This window comes from Salvelinus sp. IW2-2015, linkage group LG33 (genome assembly GCF_002910315.2).
Source record: "Salvelinus sp. IW2-2015 linkage group LG33, ASM291031v2, whole genome shotgun sequence".
Lineage (NCBI taxonomy): Eukaryota > Metazoa > Chordata > Actinopteri > Salmoniformes > Salmonidae > Salvelinus > Salvelinus sp. IW2-2015.
The window spans coordinates 6066892-6082551 of record NC_036872.1 but is presented as its reverse complement, the minus strand read 5'-3'; the positions used below and the strand labels follow the sequence as shown (position 1 = coordinate 6082551).

At 41.5% G+C, this 15660-nt stretch overlaps 2 protein-coding genes and 1 long non-coding RNA gene across 4 annotated transcripts in view; 1 reads left to right on the top strand and 2 right to left on the bottom strand.

Moving 5' to 3' along the window:
- The window catches only part of LOC139023624 (uncharacterized), an 82722-nt gene extending 76404 nt beyond the window's left edge, over nucleotides 1-6318 (bottom strand). The window contains exon 1 of the long non-coding RNA XR_011474788.1: nucleotides 6138-6318. This is a non-coding gene — a long non-coding RNA (uncharacterized lncRNA). The remainder of the gene's footprint in view (nucleotides 1-6137) is intronic.
- A 1067-nt stretch (nucleotides 6319-7385) lies between these two features.
- ccnh (cyclin H) lies at nucleotides 7386-14406 on the top strand. Its single transcript, XM_023979185.2, has 10 exons — nucleotides 7386-7586; nucleotides 7835-7964; nucleotides 10277-10399; nucleotides 10487-10560; nucleotides 10786-10999; nucleotides 11222-11385; nucleotides 11588-11658; nucleotides 11812-11920; nucleotides 13912-13975; nucleotides 14052-14406. Exons 2-10 carry the CDS (start codon nucleotides 7848-7850, stop codon nucleotides 14085-14087), a joined length of 972 nt encoding a protein of 323 aa, XP_023834953.1. The 5' UTR covers nucleotides 7386-7586; nucleotides 7835-7847; the 3' UTR covers nucleotides 14088-14406.
- A 755-nt stretch (nucleotides 14407-15161) lies between these two features.
- LOC111958018 (ras GTPase-activating protein 1) overlaps nucleotides 15162-15660 on the bottom strand; it is a 52680-nt gene continuing 52181 nt past the window's right edge. For both annotated transcript variants that reach the window (XM_023979183.2, XM_023979184.2), the window contains 2 exons: nucleotides 15478-15612; nucleotides 15162-15351 (listed from right to left, as the gene is read on the bottom strand). In XM_023979183.2, the coding sequence (XP_023834951.1) occupies nucleotides 15268-15351; nucleotides 15478-15612 (219 nt within the window). In that variant the 3' untranslated portion in view covers nucleotides 15162-15267. The remainder of the gene's footprint in view (nucleotides 15352-15477; nucleotides 15613-15660) is intronic.

Here is a 15660-nt window from a genome sequence, read left to right as displayed (position 1 = left end):
CTTGCGCCATTAAGAATATTGCCAAATCGTGATGGGCATATCCCATCACAAATCAATTAATATCGTAAATATTATAAAAAACCCACGGTATGCTGGTGGTTGATGTAGAGCAGTTTCTGTGTTTGGAGATTGTTTGGTTGAAAAATTAACCCATTAGCCTGTTAATAACGCATAGTGATGATCTAAACTATAAATTAAACAGTAAGAACATTACTTTTCTGGGCGGTCCTCTATGTGAACAATAACCATATGATTTAAATATACACCACACTGAAGACATTTCCCATGAAAGTTAACAAATGCATCCTTGAATTCCTTTACCAAGAGTATTGTCCAAAGCATCAGAAACCCACACGATAGTACCGTGGCACCATCTAGTGGATATTATATTTACTATAGTTATCACTCAAGCTGGGTGACATTGGTCTTTTTGTAAGTGCAACATAGACACACACACACACACACACACACACACACACACACACACACACACACACACACACACACACACACACACACACACACACACACACACACACACACACACACACACACACACACACACACACACACAGAGAGAGAGAGAGATAGAGAGATCATTAAAATGCATTATTCAGAATCAAATAGCATACCATTTAAGATGTAAGCACTTCCTACACAGAAACACAAAGCCTTTGCTATTGACCGTGCACATGATTCAAGACATCCATACCTTGGAAATTGCTTGAATCAAATCAATAATTAGAGTGTTGTTGAATTGAACTGTGAGGGAAAATTAAAGAGAATTCATGGACCCATTGGTATTATGGGCTTAATCAAATTGTCTTTATAGTTAGCAAAAGGGATGCTTTATATAGCCTACAATAAAAATGCAACATCCACATACCCAATTTTATTGTCTATTCTCTAAATACTGAATTAAGAAATTCATTTGTTCTAAAAATAAGAGGAACAAAAATGACGAGCAATATGCTGTGCACTTTTGGAAATTAATATAGCTTAATTCTAAATTCTAAAATCCCTGCATGAGCAGCGTGATCAAAATGCCTCAGTTAGAAAGCGTTCAATTAAAAACAGATCTAATGCAAATATATGTTGTATAATATGCCAGTTGTCAACTTGTTCCCAGTATACCATATCCCACTGGATACACACTGGTTGAATCGACGTTGTTTCCACATCAATTACATTGAACCGACGTGGAATAGACATTGAATTAACGTCTGTGCCCAGAGGGATGCTATTGTTTAACTTGCCTCAGTCTCATGTCAAACTCCAATCTTTTTAGGTGTTCACTAAAAGGTTAGGACTTCCATTTGCAATATTTATGGAATAAAATGCTTGTAATTGCCAAACTACTAGAGTGTTTTAAAATTATTTGAGTGTGATTTAAACTGCACATTTGTCAGGGAAAACAGGGAACTTGTGACTGTGATGCCTGATCCACCTGCCATGCTTTTTGTTGAAGTCCCTGGAAGGCTTGACATGTTCAGCGGTGAATCGTCACTGGCCATTTAATGCTTTTCATGTGAGGAAAAGCAATTAAAGACAGGATAGATCATAGGGGCACCACGTGATTATAGTGCAGCACTTCAGCCAATCAACACCCAGGGTCTAACCCTCGAATTTCCAATCAGTAAAAAAACTAAAACAGCAACAGCCTCCATAAACTCAAATATTGCCCATTTTCTTCGTACAGCCTATGTCATGTCTTAGATTAGCCTATTTAAAAATGACAGAACATCCCTAATAGGCCTTCTAGTCTTTTTTCAATCTATTTATTTAGCTAAAATAAATCTAAGCTTCACCACAATGTTGGCTAATTGATGGAATGCACAACTATTACAATATCAGACAGAAAGCCTATGGAAACATGTAACAAATATGGCTTGTTTATCGGTTATTTGAAGCACTGAAGCATTGCTATTTCATTATGCAATAGGCTATATTATTCTCATGACAATACAAACAAGGTAAACAAAATGGAACAAAAATCTTTTCGCCGTGTGTTATTAACAGGCTAATGTGTTCATTTTTCGAACAAACAAACAATCTCCCAACAGGGAAACAGCTCTACATCCACCACTAGCATACTGTGAGGTTTTCAGATATTTAAGCTACTAATTGATTTGATTTGGGATATGCCCATCATGACTTGGATATATTTTCAACGGCGCAAGCTATGTATAGCCTATATGCCGTTCCCATCTCAATTCCAGTAGCTACTAGCTTACAAGAGAATCAGAGGAAAACCTCCGCACCAAACCACAAGTAGTAGGACACACTGTAAAGGTAGGTTATACAACCTATCTTCATTCAGTCAACCTTGTGCATCTTTCCATTGGAGCCTCTCATGTATTTCTCCATACTTTACACTGCTGTCCATGGAAATGTTCATTCTCATATGCTCTCTCTCTCTTCTCTCTATTCGATCTCTCTCTCTTCTCGTTTCTTCTGTTCTCACAACATAACCACACACAACACACACACACACACACACAAAACACACACACAACACACACACACACAACACACACACACACACACACACACACACACACACACACACACACACCACACACACACACACACACACACACACACACACACACCACACACACACACACACACACACACACACACACACGAGGGGCAGACAGAGAAACACATTGCACAGACAGGTCATACATTACTCAAGCAGCAGCCTACATGTATCCATGTCGGTGAAATGGGCTGGCTATTTGGAAAGGTGCGGACATTGATATAAAGGGTCATTTGGAAGACTTGCAGGGGCTTGTACTGTGAAGCATTGGATTTTCACATGAATGCCTGCACTTTCACATCTCTTTCCCCTTTTCACTCGGGATGGAGACAGTCTGAGTGACAGAGCACAATATGGGTCTTCAGCCTGTGTCCACATGTACCAATATTTACAAAGACATTCAGTACCACCTGAAACACGGCCTCTTACCCAAATTTTGTAGAGGTCTACACTTTACAGCTAACATTCACACACTAATGGATCCATAAAACAAACAAAAGCAGAAACATTGCCATAGCAGATTTGTATTCCTGGTGAATGTGTTGATAAATTTAATCCAATAACTTGTCCATTGGTATATCCGAGGAGGGATTCTTTGAGTGCAGCCCAACCATGTCTACCAAGGACATCTCTGTTAGACTTCATTAGACTGTGGAGCATCTGATTTCAGCGAACCTTCAAGTCAGTCTTTTGATGAATCCAGAAATGAGTTGAAATGTGAGCAAGATCCAGCCATAGGTGATAAAAGATTGGCCTTGGGTCTTAACATTCCCTTAAGGATGTGCATGCATCTTTAATGTAGCTTGGAAGGTACATTGGGGTGTAACTCAGACCAGATAAGTAATATTGTACTAATAGAAACACTTACTTCTGTCAGAATTCCTTACTTCGCTCTCGTGTGTGTGTGTTGTGTGTGTGTGTGTGTGTGTGTGTGTTGTGTGTGTGTGTTGTGTGTGTGTGTTGTGTTGTTGTGTGTGTGTGTGTGTGTGTGTGTGTGTGTGTGTGTGTGATATATCGCCATACATTTATGGAAATAAACAGCCAGCAATTTATTTCTGCCCTTTTCCTCCTCTTTCTTTGCTCCTCCCAGTGTGGATGGATAGATGGATGAATGGATGTGTTTCCAGGGGAGAGGAGTAGAGCTGGTTCCCTGCCTGTTTAGAATGCACATCACGTAAAGCAGGTCCGTGTTCCTCATTTAGTGCGCTACTGTACAGCTGGGGAGTTGGCGCACAGCGTATGCAAATGTGTCTGGATTTGAATGGAGAGGTAGACACAAAGCTCAATTAGGGAGAGGGGTGGAAGGGGAGCGCTAGCTGTCTGAGGGAGAGGGGGAGGGGAGGGAGGAGGTTTAATGCCAACCTGGCTGGCTGGAGAAACCCATTCCCACTCAGACAAACACACATACATACATACACACACGGGCATAATCACAAGTTAATCTGATTCAACAGAGAGCACTTACATTGTCAGATCAACAAGCTTGGCGACATAATGTATGTGGCATATATCCATATAAAAAAAAGACTAAATTAAACACTCAAAAAAACATAAATTGGTTTCATTACTGATCAAGCACAGGAGTCGATTCTGTACCAGTGTAATTCCATTCACACACTCTAGTGGTGGCGAGATGTGCTCTTGAGGGAGCTCTATGTCAGTACTCACCTGACCCAATGCATGTCCTTGGGGGAGCTACTGAAATTACCACAGCAACTCATGGTCACCATGGCAACCACTGCATCAAGGGTGGGTATGGAAATTAAAAAGGGGTGGGTATTGTGGAGAGCAATAATTCATATTGGCATGATGGGGATGTAAATAAGGAATTCACTGAGTGTGTCTAAGCCAGAGTACACATTGATAAAAAAAAATGTGACACTGATTGTCACATGTAATATAGACTAACATGCCGGTGAGGAAGAACGGGCCAAAAAATAACATGCATCATTCAGAATTGATACACACATCTGTACAAATAAACATCATTCAACTCCAATCTCAAACCAAATGTTATGTAATGTTCTGTCAATGACCAATACCTGAATGCCATCACATGATTCTGACAAACAAATTAAGAACAACCATGAAAATTAGAAAAAAAACAAAGATAGGAACCCAACATTATCATCATCAACCTGGTCAACACCCTCATAATCATCATCATAACCATCATCATCATCATTGTTCCATGGTCATCATGGCTCCAATCAGTTTTCTTCATCATAATCCTAATCATACTGACTGGGTCCACAACATATAAGGTTGATTGGTAGAGCAAGTAGCCTTCCCTTTGGCCTGTCTTGTCCCTCATCATGGTAACCACCTTACAGAGGACAGGTGTGTAGTGTGTTTAGAGAACATTTAGAGCTTCTAGATTCATAAGGAATAATAAACAGTAGGCTAGTATTGGACCCGCTAACTTTAATTGTATAAAACATATATTCAATTTGAATGGAAATCCTTTCGTGTCTGGTGTTCAGTATGTGGTACAGTATAATGCTTGTGAAAAAGGTGTCAATCAATCACTCAGATAGCAATATGCACTACAATCAGATCATGATGACAACATCACAAAAAGCATCATCGCAGTAAAGTACAGCCAACAAGGCAATCCCCATTCCACACTATCATTCCTATTTCATATTCAAATTGCTGCTCAAAGACAGTCTCTGGAACTAGCATTAATGTGTCAATGCCTGAAGCTTTCCAGATGAAGCAATATTTTTGCATCATGCTGCACAGGCTAGTGCGAATGCAGTTCATTTTAGACTAAATAAGAGTAACTCGATCAGGGTGTTGCTCAGATCATTTGGTTGATCTGCTGATGCCAAAGCAACCCTGTGTGATTTCCCACCACTCACATTCTGTCAGAACACATAAACACAGCCCTTAGTCACACAGATAGCAATATGTATCAAGACACTCTCTCTCTCTCTCTCTCTCTCTCTCTCTCTCTCTCTCTCTCTCTCTCTCTCTCTCTCTCTCTCTCTCTCTCTTCTCTCCTCTCTCTCTCTCTCTCCTCTCTCTCTCTCTCTCCTCTCTCTCTCTCTCTCTCTCTCTCTCTCTCTGCTCTCTCTCTCTCCTCTCTCTCTCTCTCTCTCTCTCTCTCCTCTCTCTCTCTCTCTCTCTCTCTCCCCCTCCCTCCCTTCCCTCCCTCCCTCCCACACACATCCCATACACAGAGGGAAAATAATGCAAATAGGGAAACTAGGCTACATCTTGTTGACAACAACAGGAAAGTGTAGATTTATGCTATATACATGCCTAGCTGCATGTTATCAAAGGCAGGGTGAAACCACCTAGAAGTGAACACGACCACACCCACATACACGCACATATGCACACATGGCGCGCGTACACACACACACCATAGCTATATACGTTGCTATGGTCTCATCAATAATGCATTGACGCTTCATGTTTATGCAATTCACAGGGCAAAGAACGAGCGGTCGGTATTGTAGGCTAGATACAAGCTCCCTGTACATAGCATGCCATAATAAAACCATATCTGTTAAAACGCTCAGGCTGAAAATGTACTGCCGATTGACAGCGCGTGCAAGACATAAAAATATTGAAAAGTCTCACATACCTGTTATAGCATTTCCTTTGTTTTTGGTTCAATATGCAGGCTTTAAGGGCTTCGTGATAACACCGCACACAGGACATACAACTGTAGTGCTATGGTGATATTCAAATGAATGGCTCCCACTGAACGCAAGAACATTTATTATTCATAAATTACTAATGTTTATGCAAATAAGGCAATACGGAACCACTGGGTAGAGTGGGGGTTGAGTAAACCTTTTAGTCTGTTATAGTAAACATTTGATTCAGTTGCTGGTTTTCATATTTCAATGAGTCACCTTTCTCAGAAACAGTACATTTGCCCTTGATTGGCTAAAGGCTAATTAATATCCCATTTTATGTTTTGGCCATAGCCTATGATTTCGATGGGACGGATCTGACAAATAGACAAATAAAATTGTCCGGGAGATGACATGGCTTTTAGTTTGGTGAATAGATGTGGGGGTTTCAGTGATTCCAAAGCCTCCTCCAACCTTGATCTTTCTGACATTCTTCTCAGCATAAAGCCCTACCCATAATTTTACTTAATTGCTGCGCTCTCTCTCTCTCTCTCTCTCTCTCTCTCTCTCTCTCTCTCTCTCTCTGTGTATGTATGTATGTATGTATGTATGTATGTATGTATGTATGTATGTATGTATGTATGTATGTATGTATGTGTGTGTGCGTGTGTGATAGATAGATAGATATGGAGAGTTATGTTGAAGAGCTGTTTGCCTTTGATATAATCAGTTATCAAAATCACACTACCACAGCTTTATGCCCCAGCTGTGATGATAATAATAATCATATAAACGTGTAGTCTAATTGTTCATCCTAGTTGATCTTGACTTGAACCCGTACGTGCGCCCCACTGTACAGTACAGCAGGTTGACGTTTATTGTCATGAATCTTGCCCTGGAGGCCGCACTGAGCAATTTCCATTTGATGTGCCAGCTGCTGATTCAAAATGGTCTATATGATAAAAATCATGAAAACAAAAATTTGCTTTTTGGTCTTAATTTAAGGTTCGGTTTAGTCATTTGGGTTAGCAGTGTGGTTAAGGTTCAGTTTTACATTGTTTGTATTACTTTGTGGCTGCTCTAGCTACTCACCACTCTTCAGAGCTGCCTTCGGGTCAAGCATCATGACAATAAATGCCAACCTGCCCACCTACATGCGCATATCAATTTGCGCACTTTACCATATATTACGGTACAACTACGCAATGGACATGCTGTTGACATGAATGTGAAAGCTACTTGCTAAGATAGCTAGTTACTTTCAAAATCATAAAGATATTAAGTTTATCGAGCTTGCAAGTTAGTTATATCATAACGTTTGTACGGATCATCTGGAGTTTGATTAGACAGCTAGTTGAAGCTTCGCTAACAAGTCGAACAGCAACGACCGTCTAGATAGTGCTAGCCGGCTGTTGCTGTAGCTAACGCCTTAGCTACCATCGGCTAGCTAAAAGGTAAGGAAAGAATGGGGCCTCTTCCTCTACAATGTTGCCAACCAGCTTGCTTAATACTAGCTACCACTTAACGTCACTTGCTTCTTTAAACTAGCTATAATATTTCCTATTGGACAGGCATCGAACTATCAAATGCTATAGCATAGGCTAATCCGTTTGTTGGCTTGCTAACTTAGCTTGCACATGTGATGTTGTGTAACTGTTATTCAAGTGACAGTATTTGACAATCAATTTTCTGTTATGTGCAGTCAGAACTTCACCATGTTTCACATTAGCTCACAGAAAAAGTACTGGACATTCGACAATGAAGAAAGTCTGGAACAACTGAGATATGAAGCCAACCAGAAATATCGCAACAAAATGCTTGCCAGTGGGAAGGTAAAATTATTAAAAACATTTTACATTAGGCTAATGTTAAAAGGCCCAGTGCAGACAACGTGATTTCCTGTGTTTTATATATACAGTTGAAGTCTGAAGTTTACATACACCTTAGCCAAATACATTTAAACTCCGTTTTTCACAATTCCTGACATTTAATCCTAGTAAAATTCCCTGTCTTAGGTCAGTTAGGATCACCACTATTTTAAGAATGTGAAATGTCAGGATAATAGTAGAGAATTATTTATTTCAGCTTTTACTTAATCACATTCCCCGTGGGTCAAAAGTTACCATACACTCAATTAGTATTTGGTAGCATTGCCTTTAAATTGTTAAACTCGGGTCAAACGTTTCAGGTAGCCTTCCACAAGCTTCCCACAAAGTTTGGTGATTTTTGGCCCATTTCTCCTGACACAACTGGTGTAACTGAGTCCGGTTTGTAGGCCTCCTTGCTCACACATGCTTTTTCAGTTCTGCTCACAAATGTTCTATGGAATTGAGGTCAGGGCTTTGTGATGGCCACTCCAATACCTTGACTTTGTTGTCCTTAAGCCATTTTCCACAACTTTGGAAGTATGCTTGGGGTCATTGTCCATTTGGAAGACCCATTTGCGAAAAAAAGCTTTAACTTCCTGACTGATGTCTTGAGATGTTGCTTCAATATATCCACATAAATTTCCATTCCTCATGATGCCATCTATTTTGTGAACTGCAGCAAAGCACCCCCACAACATGATGCTGCAACCCCCGTGCTTCATGGCTGGGATGGTGTTCTTTGGCTTGCAAGCCTCCCCCTTTTTCCTCCAAACATAACAATGGTCATCATGGCCAAACAGTTCTATTTTTGTTTCATCTGACCAGAGGACATTTCTCAAAAGTATGATCTTTGTCCCCATGTGCAGTTGCAAACCGTAGTCTGGCTTTATGGGCAGTTTTTGAGCAGTGGCTTCTTCCTTACTGAGCGGCCTTTCAGGTTATGTCGATATAGGACTCGTTTTACTGTGGATATAGATACTTTTGTACCGGTTTCCTCCAACATCTTCACAATGTCCTTTGCTGTTGTTCTGGGATTGATTTGCACTTTTCGCACCAAGTACGTTCATCTCTAGGAGACAGAACGCGTCTCCTTCCTGAGCGGTATGACGGCTGCGTGGTCCCATGGTGTTTATACTTGTGTACAATTGTTTGTACAGATGAACGCTGTACCTTCAGGCGCTTGAAAATTGCTCCCAGGTCTTGGCTGATTTCTTTTGATTTTCCAATGATGTCAAGCAAAGAGGCACTGAGTTTGAAGGTAGGCCTTGAAATACATCCACTGGTACACCTCCAATTATGTCAATTAGCCTATCAGAAGCTTCTAAAGCCATGACAGAATTTTCAGGAATTTTCCAAGCTGTTTAAAGGCACAGTCAACTTAGTGGACGTAAACCTCTGACCCACTGGAATTGTGATACAGTGAAATAATTTCTTTATACAATTGTTGGAAAAATGTATTGTCATGCACAAAGTAGATGTCCTAACCGACTTGCCGAAACTGTAGTTTGTTAACAAGGAGCGGTTGAAAAACTAGTTTTAATGACTCCAACCTAAGTGTAAGTAAATGTCCAACTTCAAAACTGTATTTCTACACTGAGGTTGGAATAATACTGTGAAAATAATGGTGTATACATCCTAATCATCCGGTTGACGTTTGCACACTCAGATGTGAGAAAGCCAGTGGGAAAAGATGGATTCTGGCCAAAATTCTGCACATTTTTCTCATCGATCTCGATGCATTTTTCTGTTCCCAAAACAAATCTTTTACGAACAGAATGGACTAAGTTTTGTAGACTTTACCCCTTGCCAATGTTTGGAAAAAATCTGTTTAGGAGTGCAATGGCGAATTGAGTTATTGCACACTTCAGAGTATGCGTTCCCTAACGGAAATATGCAAATGGATGCTAGAATGCGACAATAGGATCTCGTGCTTGGCTCTGCCCACCTCCTTGCTTGTTTTGCATACGGATTAATTTGCTCCTATTGTAAAACAACAGGCTGTGTTGGCTTTGGACTGCCTGGTGAATTCGGCCTAGTTAATAGACCAATAACAGCTAATTTCTCTGCCAATAACAGCTAATTTAAAATGTTCCACTCCCCACTCAGACCACTCCCAGTAAAATTCTTGCTTGGTACTTGTTACTTAGAGATTTTTTTAAAAATGGCCTCATTGGATCTAACTTTGATTATAGTTGTCACCTGCTTCCAACATTGAGTTTGTTAATGCCCTTGTTGTTCCCCCTCTCCTCCTTTCCTTTGACCCTGCCTTGATAAAGCCTGGGGTTAGTGATGCCGTGCTGCTGGAGGCTCACGAGGAGAATGTCCTTTTCAGACACTATGAGAAGAGACTCCTTGACTTCTGTAATGCTTTCAAGCCTGTGATGCCCAAGTCTGTTGTGGTATGTGTTTTGTAAGGGTACACCGTAAATCAGACTTAGACTAACTGGATTTATCTAGGGGGCTTAACAGTGCAATCATCTCAACAGGGTACAGCTATCATGTATTTCCGGAGATTTTACCTGAACAACTCACTGATGGAATACCACCCCAGAACAATCATGTGAGTAGTAAAGGGCTCGTCTTTGACCAGTAGTCCCAGAGCCATATGTTGAGAAACTCCTATTTAGATACAGATAAACTTGATTTCTGAACTCACTGTGCATAACCTCTCTCGCCCTCATTCTCTCTTCGCGTCTTTTCCTTCTCCCAATCTCCTTGCCACCCTTATCATCCCTTTTTGTCCCACCTCTGCCCTGGCTTCTTGCTTTCTTTTATTTTCTTTCAGGCTGATCTGTGCCTACCTGTCCTGTAAGGTGGATGAGTTTAATGTGTCCAGCACCCAGTTTGTGGGGAATCTTGTGCAGGAGAGTGCGGCCGGGCAGGAGAGGGCTCTTGAACAGATTTTAGAGTATGAGCTCCTCCTCATTCAGCAGCTCAACTTCCACCTGGTGGTGCACACCCCCTACAGACCTATGGAGGGCCTGCTCATAGACATCAAGGTGGGTAGATGGAAATGGAGATACTTACTGGGTCAATGATGCGCAGTAGAGATACAGCAGATGAACATAAACCCGGTGGAGTGTAGTGCAAGAATATGCTGCTGAGATGGAAAGAGCCATGTTGTGGACTTTGTTGATTCTGTAAGAATAAAAAACCCAGCAGGTTATGTGCCAACTACGGCTTCAGTCAACAGCTCTGTCTATTGGTGACCTTTACCACAGACAAGGTACCCTCTTCTGGAGAACCCAGAGTCTCTGAGGAAGAGTGTTGATGACTTCCTGACGCGGGTCACCCTGACGGACAGTGGGCTGCTGTTTCCCCCATCTCAGATAGCCATGACAGCCATCCTGAACAGTGCGTCGCGGGCCGGCCTCAGCATGGAGAGGTAGGCCACTAACTGGGCTCTGTGTAGACTAGAGCAAGGCCATGTTCCAGGGGACATGGGCTGAACATGGCCTAGAGAACAGCAAGTGAAAACAAACATTCTTCCATAGTGTATTGTAGACAGGGTAGTATTCTCACAATCTGTTTTCATGAATTATGATCAATTTAGCCGTGAACTAGTTTTGTTGTCCCTTTTGTTATAGCTATCTGACCGAATGTATGGGACTGAAGGAGGACAAAGAAACTCTCTTAAAGATGTACGATGCGATGAGACGTGAGTAGTTTTTGCCTGCATCGTTGCATTTACCAATTACAACCACTTGGTGGCAAGTTTGATCTGTTTGACAGCACATCGACATTCTACAAAGCAACATTAACATGTTGTTTCAGTGACAAACATCAACGTGTGTTTTTCCTTTTGACACAGGGATAAAAAGTCTCATGAAAAAGTATGAACTTCCGAAACCAGACGAGGTGAACGCTTACAAAGTGAAACTGGAGAGGGTCCATGCTGACTTTGTCACAAACTCCAACACGTAAGTATAGCCTTCTTGAGTGCATGCATCTGTCAGTTACAAACACATGCAATTGTTACATTGTATATGGTTACATGGTGCACTACCGCACAACTAGGGAGTGAATTTCAAGGTAGAAATGATCAGCTGACTTGAGTAACAGGTTAATATTGTGTGATAGGAATGGCTGACCGGTAACGAGAGGATATTCCGGCTTCTGAGACTACTATAACAATCAGGACTCCTCCAAACGCCCGTCATAGTAAATAGTCTAGCAGCAATGAAGCAATACATTTCTCCATACATACTAACCGTTTTTATTTAGCCAGGTCGATCAAGTGTATCTAAGATGCAAAAGATTCACGGTTCTGCCTATCAGATAGAAAAATAGAGAGGAAGCAGAACCGTTTCACGCTCCATGAAGCACAGCTGACATTTTATATATTTGAAGAGTGGAGTTTAATCTCAAGTCTATGAACACTCGGGTGAGGTTTGCAAAGTCTGTGTACTCTTCAGTGCATCTGACTTTTAGTGGTTTGTATGAGCAGTACTAAGTCAGCCAGTTCTCATCCAAACGACAGAGGTAAATCTGGGCATGGCCTGCACAAAATGAATCTCTTATCTTGGTCAGTGTGGTGTTGGCTTGTTATGGCCAAGGAAAGTGGGTTAGTGAGGGTTACATTTGAAGTTGCAAATATATGAAAGCTTCAGTTGATGAGCTCAGGCTTAAAGGGAGGATTTCTCAGTTCCTTTAGTTTCTCAGAGCAGCACATACTGTATGTAGGCCCAGACATCAGGGCAGTTTCCATAGGGTTATACATGCACATGTTACAAATAGTTCTTACAAACTGTTAGGTTAACATTTGTATGATAGCTTATCATACATAAACACTGGTTTTGTCATATAACAGGCAAAGCAGCATACAAAAGATATAGCTAGTAGCTTCAGTGCTATATACAGGTAACTGAAAAAATAAAGATAACCCCGACAGTATAAGAAGCTAGTGTGAATTGTAAACTGCCATTTTGGAGTTAGGGTTGTGAAATCGTGGTGTGTAAAGTGAGTTAAGGCTTGTGTCTTGGAGGTGCTATGTTAGATTTCCCTGAAGATCGTTGTTATCGCTACGATGCTTTGGCTCGCCGCTGCCCCGGGGCCCTCTGGGAAGGTTCCACTGTTGAAAAGGCAGTGTGTAAGTACCTCTAGGGTTCAAGTCAGGCCCCCTCCCAATTTCAGGACAAAGGCCAAGCCAATCAACATATAGGTGATCCAGTTCAGTTTTCTTTAGCTGTCTGTAAGCTATAATATAACTGCCAAAATAGGCTAACAGTGTCCTGTTCATGTCAGTCTGGCCCTCTCAGCTTGAATATAGTTCAACCTAGCATTGGGTAAAGAGTTCTTCCTTATTTCACCGGTGTCTGTTCCAGGGCTTTGGGACTGGCAAGAGATTCCCAGATCCAGTCAGCTATAGTGGACCGACACGTCCAGAAAGCTACATGCTCAATACAAATTCACCTAGTCTCCGGTCCAGCGCTCCGTGCCAGGGCTTGATGGCGGTTTGGTTGACTGACCAACCCGTCCAGTCTTTGTAGAATTCACATTACCTGGATGGTGGCAGCCAATGCCATGATGGTGCACTCGGTCCTGCAAGACAAAGTGTACGCTGTTGAAAAGGCCTCATTGATCAGTTACATCTTAATGCCATTTATTTAAGACCCTACCCCTTCTATATTCATACAATCTGATATGAACTCCGGAGAGTCACTTTGCAGGGTGTTCACCGTGGTACTCTACCTAATGACATGGGACTGGAGATGTGCATGACTTGAAGGGATGAACATGTTTAACAAATGTGGCCTGCTAAAACAGCTTCCAGCAGACCGATCTCCATGATTCTTTACCTTCCATAAATCCAGTCAGTTTTAGCCTACCGGTCACCAATACTTCATATACCACCCAAACAAAAGATTGTGCACTCTTTCATCTGACAGTTAAATCTTAATCTGTTTTACAGGAAAAGAAAACGAGGATATGAGGATGACGATCATGTAGCGAAAGAGCCCCGCATGACAGAAGAAGTGAGTGAAACCACATACATTTTGGCTACCAGTGCCTCTACATTTCAGGTCATTAATAGCTTGCTGTGTTTTCTAGGAGGAGTGGACAGATGAAGATTTGGATGACTTATGAAGAAAACAATTAGTGCTTTATTCAGTCTGTATACCTGAATTTCCAATTCAGCGTTTGCAGTCTACGCTCTGCTAACATTGCCTTTAAATTACTAATGCTGAACTTCTGCCATATGGATTGAATAGATCCCCTTAGTTTGAGCCAAATATCACCCAACCCCTTTTGCCACTGAAGGATCAGCAATATGGTCTCACAGGTGGTCTACCCAGTGTGGGGAAAAAGTCCACCATTTGTGTTTTTCTTTGTTCTTAATCAGGCCATACATTATGGTCTTGTCACTTATTCCTGTAATATAATAAACCTATTTTTGTACACGTTTTATGGTGTCAACCTTTAAATACCAAATGTGTTTCTTGTGATAACGTGGTATAAATGTATGCAAGAATATTCCATGGAAAGAGTTTAGGCGGGCATCCTGTGTACTAGGCTATGATAGAGCTGCACTTCTCAAACATGTGTTTTCAGGAGAAATACACCAGTTACCTGGGGAAGAAAAGGTTCCACTATCTACTTTACAAAAAAGTTTAATAAGTGCATGCATGTCTGATACAATCTGTACTGCTGTTTCTTTGATTATGTATCTTGTCTGGCATTGAGACTGAACTAAACAAACATGATACAGTTGGAAAACAAAACAATTCAGTTTGTCTCAATTATATACTCATGATTCCAGCAAGAGAATTTGACATACTTTCTGCATTAACATTTTCAAACTAAAACAGGAAACGCTAGTTTCAGCACATTGTCACAACCATAAAAGAAAGTCAAATTACAGTATAAAAAGCATTATCGCTCATAATCCAGTTATAAGAAACAGGTTTGACTGTAGCTTCATGTCAGTTGACTCCTCATATTGAAGATGGCAACCTATGATGTGTGGACAAACATGTCTTGGGTATGTGACGCTTTGCATTGAAATAAAATCTTTGACCCTTGTAATAAAAGGGGTGCGATACATACAGAATCATGAACAGTTTATCAGAAGTCACTGGTGCAAGTTTAGTTTTTTTAGGTACTGGTTCTGTTTGCTGCTGTTCTCGTGGCATGGGGATGGTGGGCGGGGCTGTCAGATGAGGGGTGGGTTGCCATGGTGATGAGTGGCGCATGCTTGGTCGGTTCCCGTGTGCGACTCCGTGCGAGGAAAAGGCGGGATGGATGGAGAGAGGGGAGGAGTGCTGTACTACCTGTTGCTGTTGGACATGGCATAGTGAACCTGTTTCTGCTGAAGGAGCTCAGTGATGGCCAGCAGCTTTTTCAGCACGTGCTACAAAGAGAAACAGGAGACAGCCATGGTTTACAATCATCATGGCATGTTTGGTACCATATCATTAACAGATTCAAAAATACTTTTTGGCCTTTCAATCACTGGTTGAATGCACTTGCCACACACCTGCTGTGCTCCCCTCTCATTGCTCAGGGTGCGGAGGTCGTCTGAGTGAGAGACACAGATCTCATGCAGGGCTGCGAGGTCACGGGACAGGTCTGTCCTAAAGTGCTCTGTAGTTTCAGGGAGGTCAGGGACATTCTGTGAAGGATACACATGTTAACGTCTGACCTAGACATTGGAACAGAA